Consider the following 24,488-nt stretch of genomic DNA (forward strand, 5'->3'; position numbering starts at 1 on the left):
TGAGGAACAGAGGATGGGAGTCCTCCTTTAGTTTTAATAGTGATGAGGACAGCTGATTTTAGTAGCCTTCTATCTAAGGTCAAAGAAGCCTACAGAGACCCAAGGATATCAGATCAAAGAACTGGCTTGGTCTCTGAGATTTTTTTGGCAATTAAAATTCGAACTGGTGGGGAAAGGGAGGAAATCCTCTTTGTTAATAGCAAGGAACTCCTCAGAATTGGTTGGAATGGTAGGAAAATCATCATTAAGATCATCTTGAAAATCTATTAATATGGGAAAGAGAGAAAGAACATCCTCAAGAAGATGGATAGAAAACCATCAGGAGAGCATGAAATGGAGGCTTTCAATTTACAAGAGAGGTCTTGAACTAACAAATTGACAGGAGCATCTGGAATTTGTTGATAGAGACAGAGACAGAGAGAGACAGAAAGAAGTACCCAGAAAGAGTTGTATGGAGTACAGCTAGGGGAAGAACTTGAATAAAGGTCCAATAATAGAAACGGAGGAAGAAAATCAAGAAAGAACAGTGTCACAAAGCCACAGGAGAGAGGATATAGAAAAATAGATTCATCAACAGCATCAAAACTGCAGGTAAGTCAGGAAGAATGAGAACTACAGAATGGTCGCCAGTTTTAGCAATTAAGACATCATTGGTAATTTGGAGAGAGCAGTTTCAGCCAAGAGGTAAGGTTGCAAGGCAAATTTCAAGGCGGTAAAAAGTAAATAGGTATTGAGGAAGTGGAGCCAATGAGTAAAGATGGCTTCTTTTAGGAGTGAAATGGTATAGAACAATAGCTCAAGAGAATGGCATTATACTTTTGATGCTCTGCTGGGTAGTGTTGTGAGTGAAATTAAGACTAAGAAAGTAAAATAAGAGCATATCAATTTATTAGTAAGGCTAGCAGTTGCACAATAAATTGGATCCAAGGACCTTCAGTAGGCACAAGGACACAATGAGAGATAACAAAACTTTCTTATAGTTAATAATGAAGAACAAATTAGGTTACATAATTATAAGCAACAAGGGCATTTATTCTTTCTGATTGGCCAAAAGTATGACAAAATCAAAGATTTTTGGTATACAATAATACACAAATTGTGCCATTATTTCGCAGAACATTTTGCAGTTAGTGCTCTCTGATTTCCTGAAATCATATGAACAAAGCTTTTACAGGAATATAAAACTTTAAGTCACAAAATGGATACTGTTCACAATATTGAAATGGTTTGATTCTCTTAGCAGTTTGCTGTTCACACCGTGGGATTGGTTTGGTTCTTTTAGCAGTTTATGAAGAAAATAAAACAAACATGGTCTCTGCCCACTGCAAACTTGCTTAGACAGTTTCAATGTGGAATATGAAAAGGTACATTCAGCTACACAGATCACTATGCAATTCTCCATCAACTCATGTCAGAAACTTCTAGCTCAAAAGTCCAACTTTATTCTGCTTCATTCTCTTATTTCTATTTTTATCTAATGAACAACTTCAGATAAAGAACCCTCCTTTGTTGCTGTCACACAAAAAAAAATCCTGTGTGAATTGCCAAACTGAGGGCAGGTAATCATATTAATTAAGCTACACTAACCTGTTCATTATTTCTCTTCAGACAATGCTGTGAACAAAAACCAATGTATCTGCCTCTAGATATGCCAAGTGGCACACTATCCTAGAAAGGAATAAAGTACTTTTTAAGGAAATACTCCATAGTGAACCACCTATGAAAACTAAAGGAAGAGAGGAGATCTATAGAATGTTACCACTCTCAGAGATGGAAAGGGAGAAAAAAGGGAATAATCATTTATTAAGCACCTATTACTAGGCACTGTGCTAAGCAATTTTAAATTATTATATCCTTTAATCTTCAAAAGGAACAAACAAGGGGCAGCTAGGTGGCACAGTGGATAAGCACTGGCCCTGAATTCAGGAGGACCTGAGTTTGAATCTGACCTCAGATACTTGACACTTACTAGCTGTGTGACCCTGGGCAAGTCATTTAACCCTCATTGCTCTGCAAAAAAAAAGGAACATATAGAAGGCAAGATGTTAAATTGAATCTATAATTCTGAGAATTAACTTTTCTGAAACGCCATTTTTATAACATCACTGTCCTGCTCAAACACATGGTCCTTATTTCCTCTGATATCAACTTTCAAGGAATTAATTAATGAAAAGGATTTGTTAAAAATAACAAGTTACTATATGAATTGTTGTTATAGCTAGCATTTCTATAACACTTTAAAGTTGGGGGAGGGGAAATGTTGAGTATTTACTATTTGCCAAGTGCTGTCCATACAAATAGAAGAAAGCTTCTGCTCTCAAAGATCTCTCCTCTAATTGGAAAAGACAGGACTTACAGGACAGTTATTCAGCTAAAGAGTGGATGGAAAGGCCCAGAGGTCTTATTGGAGTAGCTACAAGCAGGGGTATGTTGGTAAATAACTGGTAAATGGAAGAGGAACCCTGAACACACTTCTAAGTTTAATCTCCATTATTAACATTTTCTCCATCACTTTCCTAAGTCTAGACAATCAACAAAACAATAAACCAAACCCGGATTTGTAGTGTTTGCTGATTTCCAAGGTGTAAGTGCTTGCAGTAAATATTTAACAGTAGGCAGTCTGAAGCCCACTGGAGCTGGCTTCAGCACCCTAGACAGGGAATGTGGCAACGTCAAGAATCTTTACAATCCAATGTGTCTATCTAAGAGTAGGATGCCACAATTGAAAAGAGAAAAGTGGGCCTATGCGTCAGAATAAAGAGAATTCTGGGTTCCCTTTGGCAGGGGTAGAGATGATAGGAGGAGGGAGGAGATGATTTGTGGAGAACATCCACTTTCTAGCCAGGAGGGGAAAAGGGGAAGTGGCATTGGCAGGAAAGTTGGAGATGGGCTCCAGAGTAAGAGGAGGGGGAAGACCAGCCATTCTAGGTACCAGTTCCAGCTGGGGACTGTCAGGTTAGCCTGGATAGGGTCAGGGATATCCTGCTTGTAGGTGTAGGAAGAAATATAAAAGGATCTATATAATCCCTGTTTAAATTCTTTCCTCACTACTCCTCCAAATACAACTTCGACTTCAAGGGTCAGTTTCTCAGCACCTCAAGAATATCACATTCATCCTTGCCCTTGCACATTCTTTTATGTTTTTCCCCTTTCTTAGAATAGTCTCCCTTTCTCCTCTTCACTGACCTAAATTCTGCTCATCTGTCCATGTATACTCATGTAGCTTTCCCTGACTATTCTAGCCCTCCTTGATCATCATGATGTGGTGACAAGAGTCTTAGACTTGAAGTCAGAAAATCTAAGCTTGAATCCTGATGTTGCCAATGACTGGGAAGCTAGATGGCACAATGGATAGAGCACTGGTCTTGGAGTCAGGATGATACTTTCTGAGTACAAATCCTGGGCAAGTCATTTAACCCTGTTTGCCTTAGTTCCTCATCTATAAAAAGAGCTAGAAAAGGAAATGAAAAGCTGTTCCAGTATCTTTGCCAAGAAAACCCCAAATAAAGTCATGAAGAGTAAGACATGACCAAACTACAACTACAATTGTCAATTACTAGTGACTTTGGGCAAGTTACTTCTTCATGAGACTCATTTGTAAAAGGAAAGGATCATACTAGATTATCTGTGCAACTCAAAATTTTAAGTCCCTAGAGCATCCATAGCCTATATCATACAATTTGGCCCTTGATTATAGATAATTATAAATTATCCTGTGTTGTTTAGTATTATTTCATGGATGTTAGCATTCTCTCCTCAGTTAAACTGTAAATTCCTTCAAAGCAAGGATCATATTCTTCTTTTTTATCTCCCATAGTACCCAGATTACCGTTGTGAATATTGGAGGTATTTGATAAGTGTTTGTTGATTGACCTTCACATAATTAGTATATTATATTTTACCATGTGATTCAAGGTGGTAAACTGGTCTTCTATACAAATTATCATGTCATTTAGTCAAATCAAGTTTCCAATGGTCATGAAGATCATGTCTTGTTTTCCCAAATATTGTGTGTATATACACACAGATACATACACATACTCTCAAATATGTGTATATATACATATATATTTATAGATGTATGTACACATATACTTCATAAGTATTCAGAAAGGCAACAATCAAGGAATAACAAATTAATGGCTAAATAAATAATGGTAGATTCAATATTTTATTATATTAGATAAGAATAAGAATTCAATTAGTCAAGTGAAGGGGGATTAGGAAATGATGAATGCTGGAATGTCTCTGTAATCCATCAGCTCATAGCAGCAGGTGGTAGCTGCTAAATTTCCTAAAATTTCACTTCTGATGACTATTAGGAAGTGTCTCTTGTTTCCAGAGTCTCTGACATATCAAGGTTTCAGAAGGGGGTCTTCTATTCCCCAGAAATCCCATGAGATTACAAGCAGCAGTGGGTTTCTATTGTACCTGGATTAATTTGTCCTAACTGGTGAGTCCTGCCTGGAACTCCAACCCAAAGTCTTCAATTTGTGAAGCTGTAGGAATCTTCACCTCAGCCCTAGTATCATAGAGTGGATTGCTCTTTTCTGTGTAGCTGGCATAGGGCTCCATTTCATCCTAATTTCATACAGAAACCAAAGTTAAAACCCCAAGTACAGAAACCAAAATATCATTGCAGAAACTTGCTCTGTTCTATGAAGACCAGACTTCTTACAGATACTCACTATCCTCACTTCCATACACAATGCAAGTCACCAATCTCATACGTAAATAAATAGTAAGTATAAATCAAAGTAATGTTTCATACATGCAACAAACATTTCTTGAGTATCTACAATCTGCATGGCATATGTGTGCTACAGGACTCTAAAAAAGGACACTATCTGTATAGGTTAGCATGATTAGAAAAGGCCTCAGGGCAGCTAGGTGGCACAGTGGATAGAGCACCGGCCCTGGAGTCAGGAGTGCCTGAGTTCAAATCCAACCTCAGACACTTAACACTTACTAGCTGTTTGACCTTGGGCAAGTCACTTAACCCCAATTGCCTCACTAATAAAAAAAGAAAAAAGAAAAAAAAGAAAAGGCCTCAAACTAGAATTTGGTCTTGAATAATGAGTGAGAGTTGAATAGGCAAGGGAGAAGGGAAAAGGCATTCACAGTATTCCTTATGTGTTTTTTTATTTGACCCTCAACAAAGGCTTATGAGAGAGATGTTCTAATGAAAACAGCCTATCTACAATAAAGATGTATTTGGAGTTAGTGGCTGATAAAACTAGATAGGTATAGATGGGACCAGATTGTAGGGAATCTTGAAAACCAGGTGAGGAGTTTTGGGAGATTAAAGATTAATGATGTGTAGTGACAGGATAAAATCAGTGGTTAGACAGATTAAAGTGAGAAAAGGCATAGAACATATCAGAACAAGAAGAGATTAAAGATAAGAAAATAAGTTAACCAACAAATCAGTATGAAATTACTGAGCATCTATCTATCATAGACATAAAATTATGGACACTTGACACTGTGTTTAAATTAGGTTATCATAATATTACCAGTTCAGGCAATGACGGCTTATATTTGAATAGATAAAGTGTGAATGAAGGGAAGCAGTAGATAAGAGAGATTTTAAAAGAAAAACAATAACAAAAATTTGGTGATTATGACCAAGGAATGTCTGAAGTTTTCAGCTTTAGTGACTGTAAGAAAATTTGCACAATTAACTGAAATGGAAACTGGAAGTGGAAATGAGTTCGTGGAAAATTAGAAAAGAGAGGATGAGCTCACTTTCCCCAGTGGTTTAGAAAATTTGGAAAAATCTCAAGTCTTATAAGCTTGAATATAGAACAAGGTAGATCTCAGTTTGGTTTGGATTGTGAAGTTCCACCTAAAGGGTTACCACAAACAACTTGGACCAAGCCAAAGAGATAAAAACAAAATGTGTTATTTCCATACAAAATACCAACCTTGACATAAGACAGTCAGACAGAATAATTTTTTAAAAAAAGATTCACAGAAATTTCCTTCTTTATCTTACCTCTCTAATACCCGGGGTAGCTTCTGGCTTTGGGGATTTACAAGTCCTGTAAATAAATTAATGAATGGATGAATAAAAATAAATAAATACAAAAGTAATCAGGAATGATTACAGCAAATTCCTACTTAGGCTTCAGGATAAAAATAAGCACTAAATTTCTGACCATGTTGTTCTATTTTCCTTTGATTGCTCTGATAGGAATGAGCAGTTTAGAGATTTTCTAAAACAAAAAAACATAATGAATAAGAAATTAGTATCAACTCCTCAGCTACTGATACTCCCTGAATTCTACTCCTGGGATACACTGATCTCAGCTCAGGGAGGGCTCAGTACACACAGGAAAGTTAGAACACTCACACTAAGAGTGTGGGAGAGTGAGGTGGGAGATGGGCTTTATTTCAAAATAGGAAAGGAAGCTAAACAACAACTATTTTAACTAGATGGAAATTATACACAAAGGAATCTCTTCTTGGTACATGTGAGGCATTGCTATAATTAATTTCTCAGTACAGAGTATTGATACACTCTTTCTTCCAGACCTCAAAGCCCTGAATGGCTGAATTCACCATGCTTTTGCATTCTTTATCCCTCAAAGATCTTCTGATTTCTCCATAAGCTAATGAAATTCCTTCCTTCATTTGACATTCACCCCCCAAAAATATACCTTTTTCATTAAACCTTTCCTGACTAAGTGGAATGGGGTAGATTGCCCTTCTTAAAGCAATTCACTCTACCCAAACCCTACTTTCCTGACTTTTTCTAGTAAAATTTAAAAGATGCATTGAAAAACATTAATCAATACCTGCAACCATTGGACTTCTTACAAATGACAAATGTCGCGATGGCCAGAATGACCAAGAGAAAAACAACAGAAGGGATCACATATTTGTATATTCCTGTGTTAGTATCCTGGGAACCTTTAAATAAAGACATAGATATTGTTTTAAGAATATCAAGAATTTTTTGTGTGTGATGTCTTTCCAGACTAAAAATTCTATGGAAGCTCATTATGAAATTGACTTACCAATAATGGCCCTGGTGTTTCCAGCCTCATTGGATTCTTCCATCCAGACTAGCTTTACAACTCTGTTCCTTATATATGATGTTTCATCTCCCATCTCCATACCTTTGCACTGGCCATTCCCTGTGCCTAAAATGCATTCTCTCCTCATCTCTACATCATAAAACCCCTTTCTTCCTTCAAGATGTAGCTTAAGTTCCATCTTCTACATGAAGCCTTTCCTGATCCCCTTAGCTGCTAACACATTTCTTCAATCAATCAATCAATATTTATTTAGCCCCGGTTATGTACCTGGCACTGTGCTAAGCACTTCTCCAACCTTTTTTAATTAATGACTTCATACTTATTTGTATCTATTCTCTTTATTTTAGAAATCTTGTCTTCTCCATTAAAATATAAATTCCTAATGAGTAAAGATTTCTTTGTTCTTTGTACTAGTATCCCCAGAACCTAGAACAGTACCTGAAACAAAATAGGCCTTTAATGAATGCATGTTGGTTGACTGATTCTAGCTTTACCATTTTCTTATGGCAGCATTTAGACCCTTACTGATGCAGAGACACTCAGTACTTTCTAGATGGATTGAATGAATGGTGAATTACTGATATTGAGAATGAAACAACTAGAGAGTTTTGGGAACACTAATAACTATATTAACTGATAACTATTAGATAACTAATAACACTAATAACCTACCCAAAATTAACCAGGTACCACTTACTAAGACTCATAAATAAAAGATGTATGTAAAGTAATTGGGGGAAAAAAGAGTCCTGAGAACTGTAATCATCTCCCAGCATGGGAACTCTCATTTTAGAACTTCCCTCCACAACTTACTACATAAGACCCACAGAGTTCCTTGAAGCACAAAGAAGGTAAATAACTTGCCTTGGGTCATATAGCTAATGTCAAAGGTAGGATTGGAACTCAGGACTTTCTGACTCCAAGTTCAGTAGCCTTTCATGAGGCAGCCATCAGGCTGCTATTAGAAACAATATGAAGCTCGAAAAGGGGGGGGAAGACCTTCCTAACAATTAGAACTGAACAAAATAAAATGAACTGCTTTATTTTGTGTATAATTCTTTATTCCTAGAAATGTTCAAGGAGAGTCTGAATGACCATCCCTCAGGGATATTGTAGAAGACAGTATTGCACACGGGGCCGGACTTCATCATGGTTCAAAAGACCAAAAAGCACTCTACAAATGCTGGTCAATATCATCATCTCAGCATTATAATACTTTGCTGTTTACAGAGTGCTTTCCTCCAACAGCCCTGTAAAGTAATGGTATAAATACCAATATCATACCCATTTTATGGATAGTGGAAGCAATAGGAATCATAGGACAAAATGATCATATGATCTTAAGAGGTCATACTAGCCCAAATTAGGGGTTCTTAACTTAAGGTCCATCAACTTTTTTTAAATAATATTTTGATACATATCTCAAAATAATTTGTTTCCTTTGTAATCTCTCTCATTTTATGCTTTTAAAAACAGTATTCTGAGAAGGGGTCCATAGACTTCAAAAGAATCCATGACAGGAAAAAGGCCTAAGGAGACAGACTGTAAAGAGGCAGCCTATAGTTGTGAATAATCTCCTGATCTATAAGAGAGTATCAGGGTACTTTTCTGGTGCTAGTAATTGATGGAATAGAACATTTTCTCCCTGGGTGTTTCTGATGCAGTATAGAATACAGTTTGAATATGTTGAGGGTAGAAAGTTAAGATCTAATCTGAGTGTGTGTAAGGAGAGAGAATTAGTATGAGAGAGAGGACCTGAAGAAATGTAAATCAGTGTGTGAAAGTCATGATGTGTTTTTAGGTATGTATCCTTGGAAAATTGGTGAGTGCATTGGGGGACCTCAGGTACCGATTTCCAGAGGTTTTGGGATAGCCCTTTGAGTACATTTCCATTAGGGAACCTGAGATTATTGCAATTAAAGCACCACAAGGAAGAAGGTACTTCTAGCTTGTATCTAGCTGGTAAAATTGAGGCTCATGTATTCCTATACTCACCTATATAGAGCAATGCTGGTATTTGGGAACTGTGACAGTAAAGGGCTGACATCACAGCCTTGGTGATCTCTGCATGGGAAAATAGAAAGCCTAAGGCAGGTAGCAGCTCATAAGCTGAATGCTTTCTATGTGTCACAAGGAAGGAGATGCTGGCAATAATCAAAAATGTATCCTAGAATTATGAAGCAGGTTTCAAAGGGTTCAAAGCCTACTGACTTCTGTGGCTTCCTTCACAACTTCTGGTCACCTAAGGGCATAAAAAGTCCCACTCATTCAGAGATGGCCCATCCAACTTGATGAATACCATGAAAGTCGCCATACCCTGCCCTGCCTGTATTCAAATGCCTTTCTGAAACCCAGGTGTATTATATCTACAGCAGTCCTCTGTTCTAACAATATTATAATTTTGCTCACCAGATGTGTTTCCATATGGGGACAAAGGAGGGACCACATCAGTAGAAGCTACATACCTCTATATCCTTGTGGCATATTCTTTCCATATTAGGGAAAAGTAAACTGCCTTTTATTAGCTATTCAATGATTTACAACAATCTCATTTCATCACCAAATCCAACCTGAATTTATAGGGTCTTGGTATAAGGCCCACTCCAACACCACTACCTGGTCTTCAAGCAAAGGCTGGGTGATCACTTGAAAGTTATGTTGGAGAGAGATTCTTCTCTGAGTTCTGGCTCAATTAGATGGCTTAAATTCTTTCTCTCTCTGAGGTTCTGTGATTCTGCTGATTAATGTACTATTGTCAACCTGGAGGGTCTAGATGTAGAAGAGAGTTTGCCCTTATCAGCCCCAAGGAGTCCATCTAGTGGCTTGCTTCAGAGTTGTGGCCTTGGTCTTTATGTAGTTAACAATATGTTTAGCAGTGCCTGGGAGAAGGAGCTCAATTAGGAAGGAAGATGATGAGTTCTGAAGCTCTGTCACTGTGTTTACTAATAATGAACTAAAATCCCAGGGATATTTTCACAAGAACTACTGTCTATACACCTCTCCCCTGTACTTACATAATTTGTTTTTATTTCTGTATGTGTGAGTGTATGTGCATGTTTATGTGTATGTTTTAGCCCATGGGTTATAATTTACATTTATTCCTATTAAATTACATCTTATTAAATATAGCCCATTGTTCCAACCTTTCTGGATCCCAGTTCAAACATCCAGTGTATTCATTATGCCTACCAATTCTGTGACATTTGCGCAACTGGTAAATATGGCTCCATCCAAGTCATTAATATTGAACAGAATAAGAACAAGGACAGAACTATGCAATACCCCACTGCAGACCTCCCCCCTTGTCTCCATTCTATTAATTACCATACTTTGAACCAATTCATTCAATGAGTTCTGACTCTAACTGCACTACCATTCAGCCCATGTCTCCTCACCTTGTACAAAAAGATATGCCAAGACATATTCAAATGCTTTTTCTGAAATCTGTTTATATTATGTCCTCTGACTTGTCCTGAGAAGTGGACAACAGGAGTGCAGCCCTTATGTCACAATGTTCCCATCATCCTCATAGGGAATAAAAAAGACCTGAGACAGGATGAGCATACCCAGAGGGAGTTGCTCAAGATGAAGCTGGAACCTGTGAAGTTAGAGAAGTGCTAGGACATGGCCAAGAGGATCACTGCCATTGGCTACCTTGAGTGTTCTTCCAATAACAAAGAGGGAGTCTGAGAAGTGTTTGAGAGAGCCACGCAAGCTGGCCTGCAGGTCTGAAAAAACAAGCAGCAGCAGGCTTGCCCTCTCCTCTGAGCTGCTCCCAACAAAGGCCTACATACCACACAGGATGCCATATTACTAGCTCTTGGTACCTGCTTACTCAAGGCTATATGTGTGCTCTAATCACACTCCTGATATTGAGAGTAGGGAAGACCCTGTAGGAGGAAAGGAACTGTCCCTCATCCTCATGAGTGTCAGAGCTTAGCACTTGTCCCCATCTGAAATAGGGGGGAAGGGGGGAGGGGATAAGGGGAAGTAGTGTTACTGTTTATCTTGCCCTAAGGGACACCCTGGATTCTGATCCTGAATCATTTTCTTGTCACGGTGGAGGGGCTTGTGTAATGAAATTATAAGCTGTGCCATGCAGGGTTACCCAAGACAGACAGGACATAGTGGAGAGTTCTGACAAAAGGTGATCCACTGGAGAAGGAAATGGCAATCCTCTCCAGTGTATTTGCCAAGAAAACTCCAAAGACAGTATGGCATGCTTTGGTCCATAGGGTCACAAAGATTTTGACATGACTGGATGACTGAACAATGACAAAAGGTCATCCACCAGCATTTATTTTCCATAACTATTTCTGGAGCCTAGTTCTTTTTCAGTGTCTCCCAGTGAGTGACTCTTCCTCCCCCTATTCCACTCCCTTCGCCCCACCCCCCTCACACACACTTTAGGTATGACTGAGGATTATTTCTCATAATTCTTCCTGGTGGAAATCACTCAATAAAAGTCTATGGTGGGGAGGGGTTAAAAACAATTTCTTAACAAAATGAAGTTTGTCTGGTTTGACTTCTTTGGGGGTGTGGGGGCAGGGCAATGAGGGTTAAGTGACTTGCCCAGGGTCATACAGCTAGCTAGTAAGTGTCAAGTGTCTGAGTCCGAATTTGAACTCAGGTCCTACTGAATCCAGGGCCTGTGCTTTATCCATTGCGCCATCTAGCTGCTAACCCTGGTATAACTTCTTAATGAGCCCATGCTGGGTTATAGTAACAACGACTTCCCTTTCTAATTCCTCAAAAAACATCCCTTAATGATGCATTCTAAACTTTTTCCAGGAATCAAAGTTTAGCTCAACAGCCTACAGTTTGAAGAAGCCACCTTCTTCTACTTTTCTGAAAACAAAACAACAAAAAACAAACATTACCCACTTCCAATCCTGTATCATCAACAGAGTTTTCCACTATTCCTCCAAGAAACCATTGTGATCTCTGAATTCTCTCCCTATCTTAGCATATCATTCATCTGGAACAGGTAATGTAACCCATTAAGGTTTAGGTAGGTGCACTGATTCTCCTGATCACATGAATTATCTTGAGTTCCAATCCCCTCTTAACTGTTTTTGATCTCTCCTTTACAATCTGAAGATCATTTTCCTTAGTAGATAAAACAGAAGCAAAAGAGTTAACATCCCATGCCCTATTGCCTTCTCTTTAGGCCTCTTCCTTGGCTTTATAAAAAGCCATTCATATTGTCATTTTTTTATAAGTCACTCATAAGGTCATTCTCAAGACACTATTCTTATATCCATCTTCATTTACCTGAGCTTGCTTCCATTTTTTGTACAAATGTTGTTTTTTAGCTAAATTTATCAATAAGCAACCTACACAAAGACATTGTTTTCCTTGGGCACCTTTTCTTTCTTATCACAATAATTTCCAAATTTTCCTGCTGAGACCTTCCTTATTTTTTTAGCTAACTTCCCTTTCTTGCACTGAGGTTATGAAACTCTACCTATCTTTTCTCTAAATTTTTTTGAAATATTTTCTCATAAAGTACCAATAATATTAATAGCTCAATCTTATATAGCACTCTTGGGGCAGGGGGGCAGGTCAATGAGAGTTAAGTGACTTGCCCAGGATCACACAGCTAGTAAGTGTCAAGTGTTTGAGGCTGAATTTGAACTCAGGTCCTCCTGAATCCAGGCCCAGTGCTTTGTTCACTGCACCACCTAGTTGCCCTCTATGAACACTTTTATGATTTGCAAGATGCTTTCCCTCCAAACAACACAGTGAGACAGACCAAGGAAGTATTATTATTCAAATTTGAGGAAACTCAGGCTCCAAAAGATTAAATCATTTGCAGCTAATGAGTGTCTTAGATAAGATTCAAATCTAGGTCTTTAGACATTGAGGCCAGAATGCTTTCCAGTACACCATACTGAGTCTCAAATTATGCTAAGCACTCTCTTTATCTCTTACACATTCTAATGTAATATATCACATTATAAAATGGCATATTCTCTAATTGCTTCTGGCATTTCTATTATATCAAATACTTCTTCTACAATGTGTTGAACTCGATAATTATTCTCGATAATTAACATATCTCTACCTTTTGAAAAATGAAATTGTCAGCAGAACAATTTAAGCTTATACTGACTGCTTTGCTTTTGGCAAGAAAAAAAATTCCATAATATGTGTACATAAATTAAAGACCCCCATTCCAACATTATATTGTGTCTGTGACAGTGACCTATAAAAGGAACTGATCATCCATTTCCTGTACTGGGCAGATGGTCTATAGTATATTCCTTCCATGATAATGTTTTTGCTTATTCCTCATTGAAATTCACCAAATGCTACTAACCATGCTTTTTCCAATTGTTCCTGCAGATTTCCATTTACATCTTCTTGTTTGAGAATGCAATTCTTCTGTGCATTCTATCTAATCTACTATCCTCAACTCCTCACTCTCATTCACTCCACATAACCAATCCACTGCCAAATCTGGATTCTATATATGCAATATCTCTTGTATACTTGTACTTGCTCCACTCACATAGTCACCATCCTAGTTCAGACCATCATAACATCTCACCTGGACTATGGAAATAGTCCATTTTCTCCCCACTCCAATAGATCTTCCACATAACTGCCAAAATTATTTTCCTAAAGAGAAGATCTGACCACATCACCCCCTCCAATAAAATCTAGTGATTCCCTATTAACCTCTAGGATTAAAGGTAAGCTCCTTTAAAGCTTTCCCAACCTAGGCCCATTCTATCTATCCAGCCTTCTTAACCACTACTCCTCTCTGCCTGCTGCTTCTCCTCACCCATGTGGCTTCAGCTCCCCTCTCCATGCCTTTGCACTGACTATCCCCCATAGCTGGAATGCTCTCCCCCTTCACTCTGTTTCTTGGAATCCATGGCTTTGTTCAAGACTCTACTCAATTTCTACCTTTTCTAAGAAGTACTTTTTGGTGTTCCCTTCCCCTCCAAGGCTATCTGATATTTGCTCTATATGTAAAGTTTTGTACATGCTGACATATATATATATATATATATATATATACACGTTGACTTTCCTATTAAGCTCTCTCATTAGAGGGACTTTAGTATTCATATCTCAAGTTCCTAGCATAGTGTCTGGCACTTAATACATGATTACTTGATTATTGCTTTAAAAATATATTTCCTTCCACTGATCTAATTCATTTATGAGTCACAACCCATAACAACTCAGTGAAATCATGAGGTCATATTTACCTGCTTTAGTTGAGGTCTCTATCGATTACACTATCCAAAACATTGGCATAAAGACATGAATACAGTTTCTGCCCATTTTCCTGGTTATTGTCTCCTGTATGTTATTCCGTATCCCCTTTGCTATTCTCCTTATATTATGCCTGATGTTCTCTATGGTATCTGGTCTAGTAGTTTTAAGTGGGCAGTTCTACATGTCTCCTTCAATTTTCAGTTTAATATTCTCTTGAGACAAACCGAAACCTGGGAAAGACATTAGTTTAAAAAAGCCTAGGTCTCCCACTATTTCCAGGGCCATCTCCAGTCATCCAGATGTATATCTTGCTACTGGACCCAGATGGCAATGGAGGAGAGAGTGAGGCTGGTGACCTTGAACACCCCTCCCTCACTTAAATCCAATTCAGTACAAGTCATGACATCACCTCCGGATGTCATGGTCCTCTTCAAGAATGAAGGACAGGGGCAGATAGATGGCGCAGTGGTTAAAGCACCAGCCCTGGATTGAGGAGTACCTGAGTTCAAATCCGGCCTCAGACACTTGACACTTACTAGCTGTGTGACCCTGAGCAAATCACTTAACCCCCATTGCCCAGCAAAACAAAACAAAACAACAAAACAACAACAAAACAACAACAAAAAAAAGAATGAAGGACAAACAACAAATGATAATATTCCCTTAGTCAAATCAAGTAAATCTATTTTTCCCTCACCCAGATTAAATGAGTTCCTTTTTACCTGTCAAAGGATAATGAATAGGGGATAAAACCAACCATCAATAGCAGAGGAATGAAAGAAGAAGAAAAGATTCATTCCAAAATATGTATAAGAATATCTTTATTCTGTGTTTAGTTCTCTCTCATTTGTTTATGAGACAGCTTTAGATGTTAAATTAGGGGGCCTCTTAGAACATGACTCTCTCAAGAAGAAATGCTTCTTACCTTGGGCTCCATATTCTGTGGACAGATTCTTGTTCCCAGTCAAATGGGAAATGAAACAGGTAACATTAGATTCATTGAAGTGATTCCTTATACACATGCTTTTCACAGTCACTGTCCCGTTGTTGTAAGTTTCATTCACAGTGAAGCAATCTCCCTCTGGGACCCAAGAGATCTGGGCAGCTGGCTTCCCAACAGCAGCCTTGCACACAACAGTCCCATTCCCCATCTCAGACAGGGTTACTGTAGGGGGCACTACAGAAGATGAAGATAGAAATTTAGATAATGTTACCTGTTTTCCAGTTCTGGATCTGGTTACCCATAACAGCCTGACAGAAGCTGTTACTTACCTAGCACACTGAGGTGATAGATAGATTGGAAATTCCCATCAGGTGCTACAGCAACACATTTGTAATATCCATCATTATCAGTGGTCACTGAGTCTATCCAAAGTGTGTTGTTCCATTCAGGTCTGATTTCCCAGGTTATTCCTTCACCAGAGCAGTTTGTTTCCTTGGTTTCATTCCTGTCGCTTCTGTAGGCTATGATACAGGGAGTGTTGTCTCTGAGGCATATTTTCCATGTAAACATTAAATAATTCTTTATTGGGTGAGAACAACAGGAGAAGACAGCCTTGGTATTCACCAGTACAGACATGGATCTGGTAACTGGACATAAAAACAAGAGAACCATAAAGACTTTTCTGGAGCAGCTCCTCCCAGAGCATCCCTTTGAGGCTGTACCTGCTCCTAACCTAACTCACAGCTCTGTGAACATTCATGGAATGAACACTTAAGAAAATCCCTAAGTGAGTGATGGGAGAAAGAGGAGTTGGGACCCTACCAAGTGATTTTTCTCCCCAGCACAGTTGATAAATCAGGTAATGAGGTGTTAAAGCATTAAAGGAAATGCAAAGACATGCCTAGGTACTATTAACACTCCTTTAAAGGAATGCTCCCTGCTAAAGTAAGAAGGGCAGCTGGCCATTAGCTAGATGAAGATTAGCCATGCCAGGGGAGAGAGAGAGGAGGAAGGGGGGAAGAAAGAGGAAGGAATTATTGAAAAAGAGAGAAAATGCCCCTCTCAACCCAACCTTCCAAGTCATGGATTCTTGCATCAGAGCTAATTGCCCATACACCATATCCAGCAGACACAGCATGGAAAAGAGAGGGACAGGAAGCACCTTCAAGGAAAAGTAGGCTGGGCAGTTGAGAGTTGAGTTGTGAAGAGGAATAGATTCAGGAAGACAAACTGAGTGCCCCATCCTCTAGCAGAGACACTGTGCCCAGGACAGCAGCAGCAAATGGACTCCTAGAGAAGAGAAGGGACATGGGGCCCTGCAGTGCTGGAGGCCTGAATCCCCTATGTGTGCCCCTCACTGCCATAACTACTGAGTGAAGAACATTACCATTGGTGCATTCTTGTGACATCTGTCCAGCTGACGTGTTGTTTGGTGGAATTTGATTTGCTGCTCGTGTGCTTTTATATTCTGCAGGGAGGAAAACACACACTGATACGTCTTCTTCATTTCAAAATAACACTTTTATTTTCCTAATCTTCAGACTATTTTTGGAACATAGCTACCAATGAGGCCGTGGAAAGGAGAAATACAGCCCTCAGAAACACCTCAAAGTCCACTAAATGTGCCCTCGATTGCCCCTTTTGCTTTTAAATTCAATTCATTTCAACAAATGTATTAAAAAAAAAACATACAGTGACCAAAAAAATTCCACAAACTCTATAAAGCATCCACCAAAAAGCAAATACAAGTATATTACACATATTTAGAGACATCAGAGAAATGTTTTTAGAATCAACTGACTCTTGTCAAGACAAGAATTCTGAGAGACACAGACGAGGAAGAAGTCCATTTCTGACATTGGGCTTGGACAAAGGCACCAGGGTGGGAGATGAAATCAAAAGTTCAGAGAACATGGGGCACTTAGGTGGCACGGTGGATAGACCACCGGCCCTGGATTCAGGAGGACCTAGTTCAAATCCAACCTCAGACACTTGACACTTACTAGCTGTGTGACCCTGGGCAAATCACATAATCCCAAATGCCACACACACACACACACAAATTTAGAGAACAGCTAATAATCAATTTGGCTGAAATGAAGAATGTGTAAAGAAGAAAAATGTGAAATAAAATGAAAGGTAGACTGAAGTCATACTGTGGAGTATCTTTTTCCCCACCACAGTATAGTATTAATTCCCTTTCAATTACCCAGGGCTTCCCCTACCCCTTCTACTAATATACACCTGACAATAGGATGGTGCTCACTTTCAGTAGTATATGCCTCCAAGTAAATTAAAATCAACATGCTTATTTCACCTAGCAGTCAATGTATTTCAAGACATTTCAAATTATGGAACAGAGGCTTTGTTCTCTATTGAAGACATTTTTAGTAATCACTTGACAGGTGGGGGAACTATTTGAAATAGGGGTGGCTTAGAAGTCTTTTTTTTTTTTGGTATCTATAAAATCACAACAAATAGAACAATGTTAATAATATTTCTGATCCTTTGTGTTGTTGTCCATCTTTTTTTTCTATACCACAGAAGGAGGGTATTTGGCTATCACTCCCCACACTAACTGAAAATCTTCATAATAATAATAGCTAGCATTTCTATAGCACATACAACAGATTTGCCATTTCTTTCTCCAGTACATTTTGCTGATGAGGAAACTAAGGCAAATAGGATTCAGTGACTTTCCCTGGGTCACACAGCTAGTAAGTGTCAAACTCGGGAAGATGAGTCTTCCTGACTTCAGCTCTGTCACTCTGTCCGTTGTGTCACCTAGCTGGCCCCAATTGATAATGGTATAACCTGATATTTCTCTCTTTTAGGGACAATTGTAGATAATCAAATCATTACAAAAATCTTGAAACAAGTCTAGGAGAACTGAGATAAGTGACTCTGACTGACAAGTATCAATGCCTCATAGTAATTTCTCTGAGTATAGAAGACCTCTGCCAAAGCACAGCCAACATCAATTTCATAAAAATCATAGAATGCCAGATTATAATGTTAGACCTGGAAGAACCCTCAGAAGTCAACTAATTAAATCCATTGATTTTATTTAATTTTTTGTTCGTTGACTTATTTAGGTTTCCCTTACATAAACCTTTGTATTATTTTAGCATAATTAAACTCCTTCAGGACAGAGACAACTTCTCAGTTTATCTTTCTATCCTCAATGTCTAGAACAGTACCTTACATAGAGTAGATGAATATTAAATTCATAATGATTGTTTTATTACACATATAAAATAAATATTGATTGGATAAATTCTACTTTTACCTATAGGAATCAGTATAAAGGTCTGATATTTGTTGTTCAGTCATTTCAGCTATGTCTGACTCTTCATGACCCCATTTGGGGTGGTCTTGGCAAAGATACTACAGTGGTTTGGCATTTCCTTCTCCAGTTCATTTTACAGATGAGGAACTGGGGCAAACAGGATTGGGTGACTTCTCCAGCATCACTCAGCCAGAAAATATCTAAGGCTAGATTTAAACTTAGGATTTCCTGACTCCAGAACACTGAACCACCTAGCTGTCCTATCATCCTGATATAAGAACAGTTTAATTTTAATGAATATTTTCAATATGTTCAACAGCAATTCTTTAAATTTAAAGCATATAAAATTATTTAAAAAGTCTACATTTTTATTATTTGCAAATAAAGAACAAGTATAACAGCAAGTGACCTATAAGGAAAGAATAATAAGGATGTGAAGTCTTTAGAATCCTACCTCTAGAGATGGAAGGAACCTCCTAGGCCATCTAAGCCAATAACATCCTTGTACAAATAAAGAAACCAGATAACAAATGTCAGTTAATAGCATTCAATCTGCACCATTTAATATAAACCTCATATTATTTTGATTCTCCATATTTATAATTTTTCATAACACAATAAGTCATATATATATATGCCACAATTTGTTCAGATATTCCCTTATCATTAGACATGTGGATTGTATCTTTCTTTCTTTCTTTTTTTGCTATTATGAACACTGCTGAAAAAAAATTGTAAAAACAAGTCTTCTTTTATTTCCTGTCAACAAGACAAGATATAAGGGTACAGTCCGAGGAGTAGGATCACTAGAATAAATTCATGAACAGTTTTGTAGTTAGCTCTTTTTTTATAATGCCATATTGCTTTCCAAAAGAGATTGAATCAATTTGCAGTGCTACCAACAGTATGATTATGTGTAATCAGAAAACCATTGAACCAAGTTATCCTAAAGAATAATACCAATAATGATATATAACTCCCTCTCCAAGCTCAAAAGGTAATCATAAGGTATTAATGAGATATTAAACTCATTGTAAAAATGCAGCAACACCCAGTGAAACTTCATGTATTGTGAACATCTCTCTGAGAAAAGCGAACAACACAATTGGTTGTGAAAACAAATTAGCCATGATCCTGGAGGATTAACTTTAAATAGCCTAAGCCCTAAAAAAATTGGAGGGAGTTCCAAACTTGGAGCAGGAGACAGAGTTGTTCTTGGTTGAGGGGATGGCAGAAAGAAGGAGAGACTTCATCTAGAAAGGTACAGAGACAAGCCCTTTAAATAGGTACAGAGAGGCCATCTCTCCAGGGAGGCTATTGCTTCTAAGGAGGCAGTGAAGAAAGCCAGCTATGGATTCAAGGGAGGTCTGGTCCTTGTGATCAAGAGTTAAACCAAAGAACTGTGAATTATGAATGCAGATTGAACCATACTGTTTCTACTTTGGGGCTGTTTTTTCCCCTTATTTTTTGAAGTTCTTCCCTTGTGCTCTGATTCTTCTTTCACAAGAGGACTAATGTAGAAATATGCTTAATGTGATTGTACATATACAACCCATATCAGACTGCTTTCCATCTTGAGATGGAGGGAGGGAAGGGAAGGTGGGAGAAAAAAATTTGGAACTAAAAAATGCTGTGAAAAAAATGTTGAAAACTATCTTTATATGTAACTGGAAAATAATAAAATACTTTAAAAAAAAAAGAATTCAGCCACAGAAAGGGCTGAATAAGAAAAGAAAAAGAAAAGGACTTTCTGGAGTGAGGAATTGTATTTGTCAATTGTCCCTTACATATGTACTTCACTATTACTAGACTCTAAATTTGTGTTGGAGGAGTGCCTCAAGGGGTAGCTGTTACCATTGGTTCTGGGGTTAACCCTGTGGGTCCACACTCCTAATGCTACAGGGAGTGTTACAGTTATTAACTTAGATAACTGTAGGGGCAGCTAGGTGGCACAGTGGATAGAGCACTGGCCCTGGATTCAGGAGGACCTGAGTTCAAATCCAGTGTGACCCTGGGCAATTAACCCCAATTGCCTCACCAAAACCAAACAAACAAACTCAGATAAGTGTAATGAAATTCTTTACCCCTATTGTCACCATCTTTCTTTGTTCCTTTAAATATTGAATGACACTTTTTCTTTTTTGCTTTACTTAGAATCATAGCATGTTAGAGCTGAAAAAAAACATTTGAGTTAATAAAGTCCCTGATTTGCAGATACAGAAAGAGTCTCAAATAGATAAAATGAGATGCCCCAAATCAAATAACTTTAATTTCAGAATTGGAATAAGAAAATAAATTTCATGGTTCCTGGTCTTGTTTTCTTTCTGCTCTAACTTATACATTCCTTTTAGCTTATTTTTTTATTCTTAATTTATTTTATTTAGAATATTATTTTTTCTCAAATTAGATATAAAAACAATTTTAACGTCAGTTTTTAGAACTTTGTATCCCAAATTCTCTTCCTCCCTCCCCGCCTTAAAATTGCAAGCAATTCAGTGTTATATATGTGTAGTCATCTTTTAGCTTATTTTTAACCATTCCTTTAGCCACATATGTAATCATAAAGGCTTTTATGGTGCAATGGAAAAAAGCACTGATTTTGGAGACAGAAAACTAAGTTTGATTCTAGTTCTATTACTTAATGTAGGACTTTGGGCAAATCACTTAAATTCTCTGGACTTTAATTCCTTTACTGTAAAATGAGGGGGTTGAAGAAGATGGGCCTCTAGTCCTTTCACATTCTAAATGTATGATCCATTTTGTCTACCAATTTAGGATTAATATATCATATATCAGTATTACATATTATATTATAATATATTATGGTTTGTATTATATTGTGCTATATGCTATAACATTATATATCAATATGTCATTAATGTATAATAATGTCATTAATTCTCTGGAATTTTCTTCTAATTGTTGCTTTGAAAATTACATAAAAACTCCTGTAGTTAAAAGTCTATATCAGGAATAATAGTCCCTTACAATTTATGATGTTAAAAAACAAAACCACAACACCAAAAACTATAACTTTTCAAAAAAATATATAGTTTCTTTATCTAGGCCAAAGTCATAATAAGCATGATCACTTTCTTGTTTTAGTACTATCGAAACCTCTTACTCACATTGAGCACTAAAATTTTCCTTTCCAAAATTTTCATTATCATATGCTAGATGAGAGTATGCCACCCACATTCTAGGCCTTGAACAGGCATGACTCTGCAAAACCCTGACACTGCAGAGACTTCCATAATTGGGGTGCTTCACAGCATGGAAAAAAATGGTTATCAGAAATAGTATGTCGCTTCCTTATGAGTCACCAGTTAATCCTTCTAAATACAAGAAAAGCTGTATTATTGAATATTACCAACCAGGAAGCTACAGAAAAACCCACTTTCAATATTTTCTCAATGCCAATCCCGGATCCTGTAACTGGTGCTAATTGAAATTAAAGCATGGATCATTCTGGGTTATCATTATGCGACTTGCGTTTTATTACTTAGGGTTTTTGTTGTTGTTTCTACTTGCTGGGAAGAGTAGGTGGGAGTCAGACCAAGCTGCTTCACAAGGTTTCTACCTATGATAATCATGCTTACTGCTTTTCAATCCTCTCAGAGCTGTTTAGGGAGAGAGCTTTATAGAGAAGCACTAAGAGGGAAACCATCTAGGCTATTATAAACTAAGATGAGAATTCTAACTATCCAGAATCCTTCATTTTGTCCCCAAATTTTGGACAAGAAAAGAAAAAAATGTAAACTTAGTCTGGAGGCTTAGTCTGCTTGGCTTTTATTAGCTGGATGGGGTGGCTGATTAAGGAGCTGTTGGCCTGTGTTTTAGGAAGAGATTCTAGGAACTATACCTAGCAGGACAGGTGGCCCCGGAGGAGACAATTTTTCTGTATTTATGGAAGAGTTGATGTCAGATTTATGGAGAACATTCTTTTGTGACTTTTCTTATTATATTATTCCACTAAATTACCACTTGGAACTACCTCTAGCTGACAATAGGAAAAAGTAAACCCCATCAGTGGAGGCTTATGATCCATAGTTTTGAGGGGATGGAGATCCATGTAGTACCTTAAACCTTAATTATCTATTTTGGAGTCGAAGAGGGAAGAAGCTAGGTAGCACAGTAAATAGAGTGCTGGGCCTGAAGTCAGGAAGATTCATCTTCCTGAGTTCAAATCTGGCCTCAAATATTTACTAGCTCTGTGACCCTGGGCAAGTCACTTAACAATTCCTCATCTATCAAATGAACTGAAAGAGGAAATGACAAACCACTCTAGTATCCTTGCCAAGAAAACTCCAAATGGGGTCCCTAAAAGTTGGCTACCACTGAAACAACTGAACATCTTTTCTAGGGGGCCTATCGTATAAACAGGAAGTACCCCAGATGCTATACAAATATTCTCTAAATCCTCTTTCAAATCTATGATTCCTTAACTTATGATAGGAAATTCTCAAAATCCGAGGTCCTAACAGGCTTTGTTTTCTTCTTTTAATTTTAATAATGATAACAATGGTTCGGGCTCCTTCCTGAAGAAAGTAGCCTAGTACATGAGAAATCAAAATTCTTCCTTTTAAAACTCTCCTCTGGCACAGGCCCTGTCAGGTACCCATGTGTCACTAAACTTCCTTAGGTTTAACTTTGTCCAAGTATACCTGGGCATGGTTGCCTTTTAAAAATTGATGATGATGGGGGCGGCTAGGTGGCACAGTGGATAGAGAACTGGCCCTGGAGTCAGGAGTACCTGAGTTCAAATCTGGCCTCAGACACTTAATACTTACTAGCTGTGTGACCCTGGGCAAGTCACTTAACCCCAATTGCCTCACTAAAAAAAAAAAAATTGATGATGATGAATTTGGCAATCATCAATAAATATGAAGACTTCCATGTATAAAGAACAGACTGAGAAAATCACATGTGATGATTAATCTCTACTATGTATAACTCAAAATTTTAAAATGTAAACTTAGGTGTAAGGGGCTAAAATTCTAGCTAGTCTGTCTAAAAAATCTGAGTGGTCGCCAATAAATTAGAAGCTTTAGCGAGAGTTAGACTGTTAAGCATTTATTAAGGAGAATAAGAATTTGGTAAAGAGAAAGAGAAAGGCCTAGATTCTTCTATCTATTAAAGGGGTAGTGCATTTCTAGCTCCCTTCTCCACCAGAGTCCTGAGGAAAGAGAGCGAGAGCACCAGCCTCGCCCCCTCTTCCTCTCACAAGCAACGTCACTTCCTGACGCCAAAGAGCCGCATGTCTTGTCCTCAGATGCCTTCTCCTCATGGTGGAGCGTCCTGCAGTAAGTCTCCAGTAGGTGGCGTCATTCCAATCATTACATAGGACAGACTTCCAATTCTGTTCCACTTGTCTGAGACCCTTCCTTCTGCTCTCTTCTGTGCATTTTTAAAATGTTTTGATAACGTTCTTTCCCTTCTTTTTTTCACTGGTATCACCATCACTACCTCAACCCCACTTTTATTAGTCAAAGTGCCACATCCATTTCAATCAAGCTGGGCTGCTCTACTCCTCACTGTGGTATTCTTTTTTTTTGGGGGGGGGGGGGCGGCAATGAGGGTTAAGTGACTTGCCCAGGGTCACACAGCTAGTAAATGTCAAGTGTCTGAGGTCAGATTTGAACTCAGGTCCTCCTGAATCCAGGACTGGTACTTTATCCACTTTGCCACCTAGCTGCCCCCTTCATTGTAGTATTCTGATAATGTTCCTTATTTCTAATTATTTGTTAATTATCAACAATAAAGTTACATTATTCTAGTATAATCCCAAGATACCTCCTTCTTTGGTTCAGCTATCATGATGTTTACTATTATTGCTTTCCTGACATTTACATCACTTAAAGGAAGTCAAGACCTCAGGCTGAGTCCTAGAAAGACTTTTGAAAATCATTCCAAATTCTCTGCCTTGTCCACTGGTGACTGGTACCAGTGATGCATGATACCTCATTAAATTGTTGCAGGG

At 38.0% G+C, this 24,488-nt stretch overlaps 1 protein-coding gene across 1 annotated transcript in view; it reads right to left on the bottom strand.

The window, feature by feature from the left end:
- Positions 1-4,262: 4,262 nt before the first annotated feature.
- LOC122751091 (cell surface glycoprotein CD200 receptor 1-like) overlaps positions 4,263-24,488 on the bottom strand; it is a 41,721-nt gene continuing 21,495 nt past the window's right edge. Inside the window, 6 exon segments of the mRNA XM_043998032.1 lie at positions 4,263-4,581; positions 5,999-6,044; positions 6,801-6,915; positions 15,202-15,453; positions 15,549-15,866; positions 16,607-16,687. Of these exon segments, the coding sequence (XP_043853967.1) occupies positions 4,447-4,581; positions 5,999-6,044; positions 6,801-6,915; positions 15,202-15,453; positions 15,549-15,866; positions 16,607-16,687 (947 nt within the window). The 3' untranslated portion in view covers positions 4,263-4,446.

Source organism: Dromiciops gliroides, chromosome 3 (assembly GCF_019393635.1).
Source record: "Dromiciops gliroides isolate mDroGli1 chromosome 3, mDroGli1.pri, whole genome shotgun sequence".
NCBI lineage: Eukaryota > Metazoa > Chordata > Mammalia > Microbiotheria > Microbiotheriidae > Dromiciops > Dromiciops gliroides.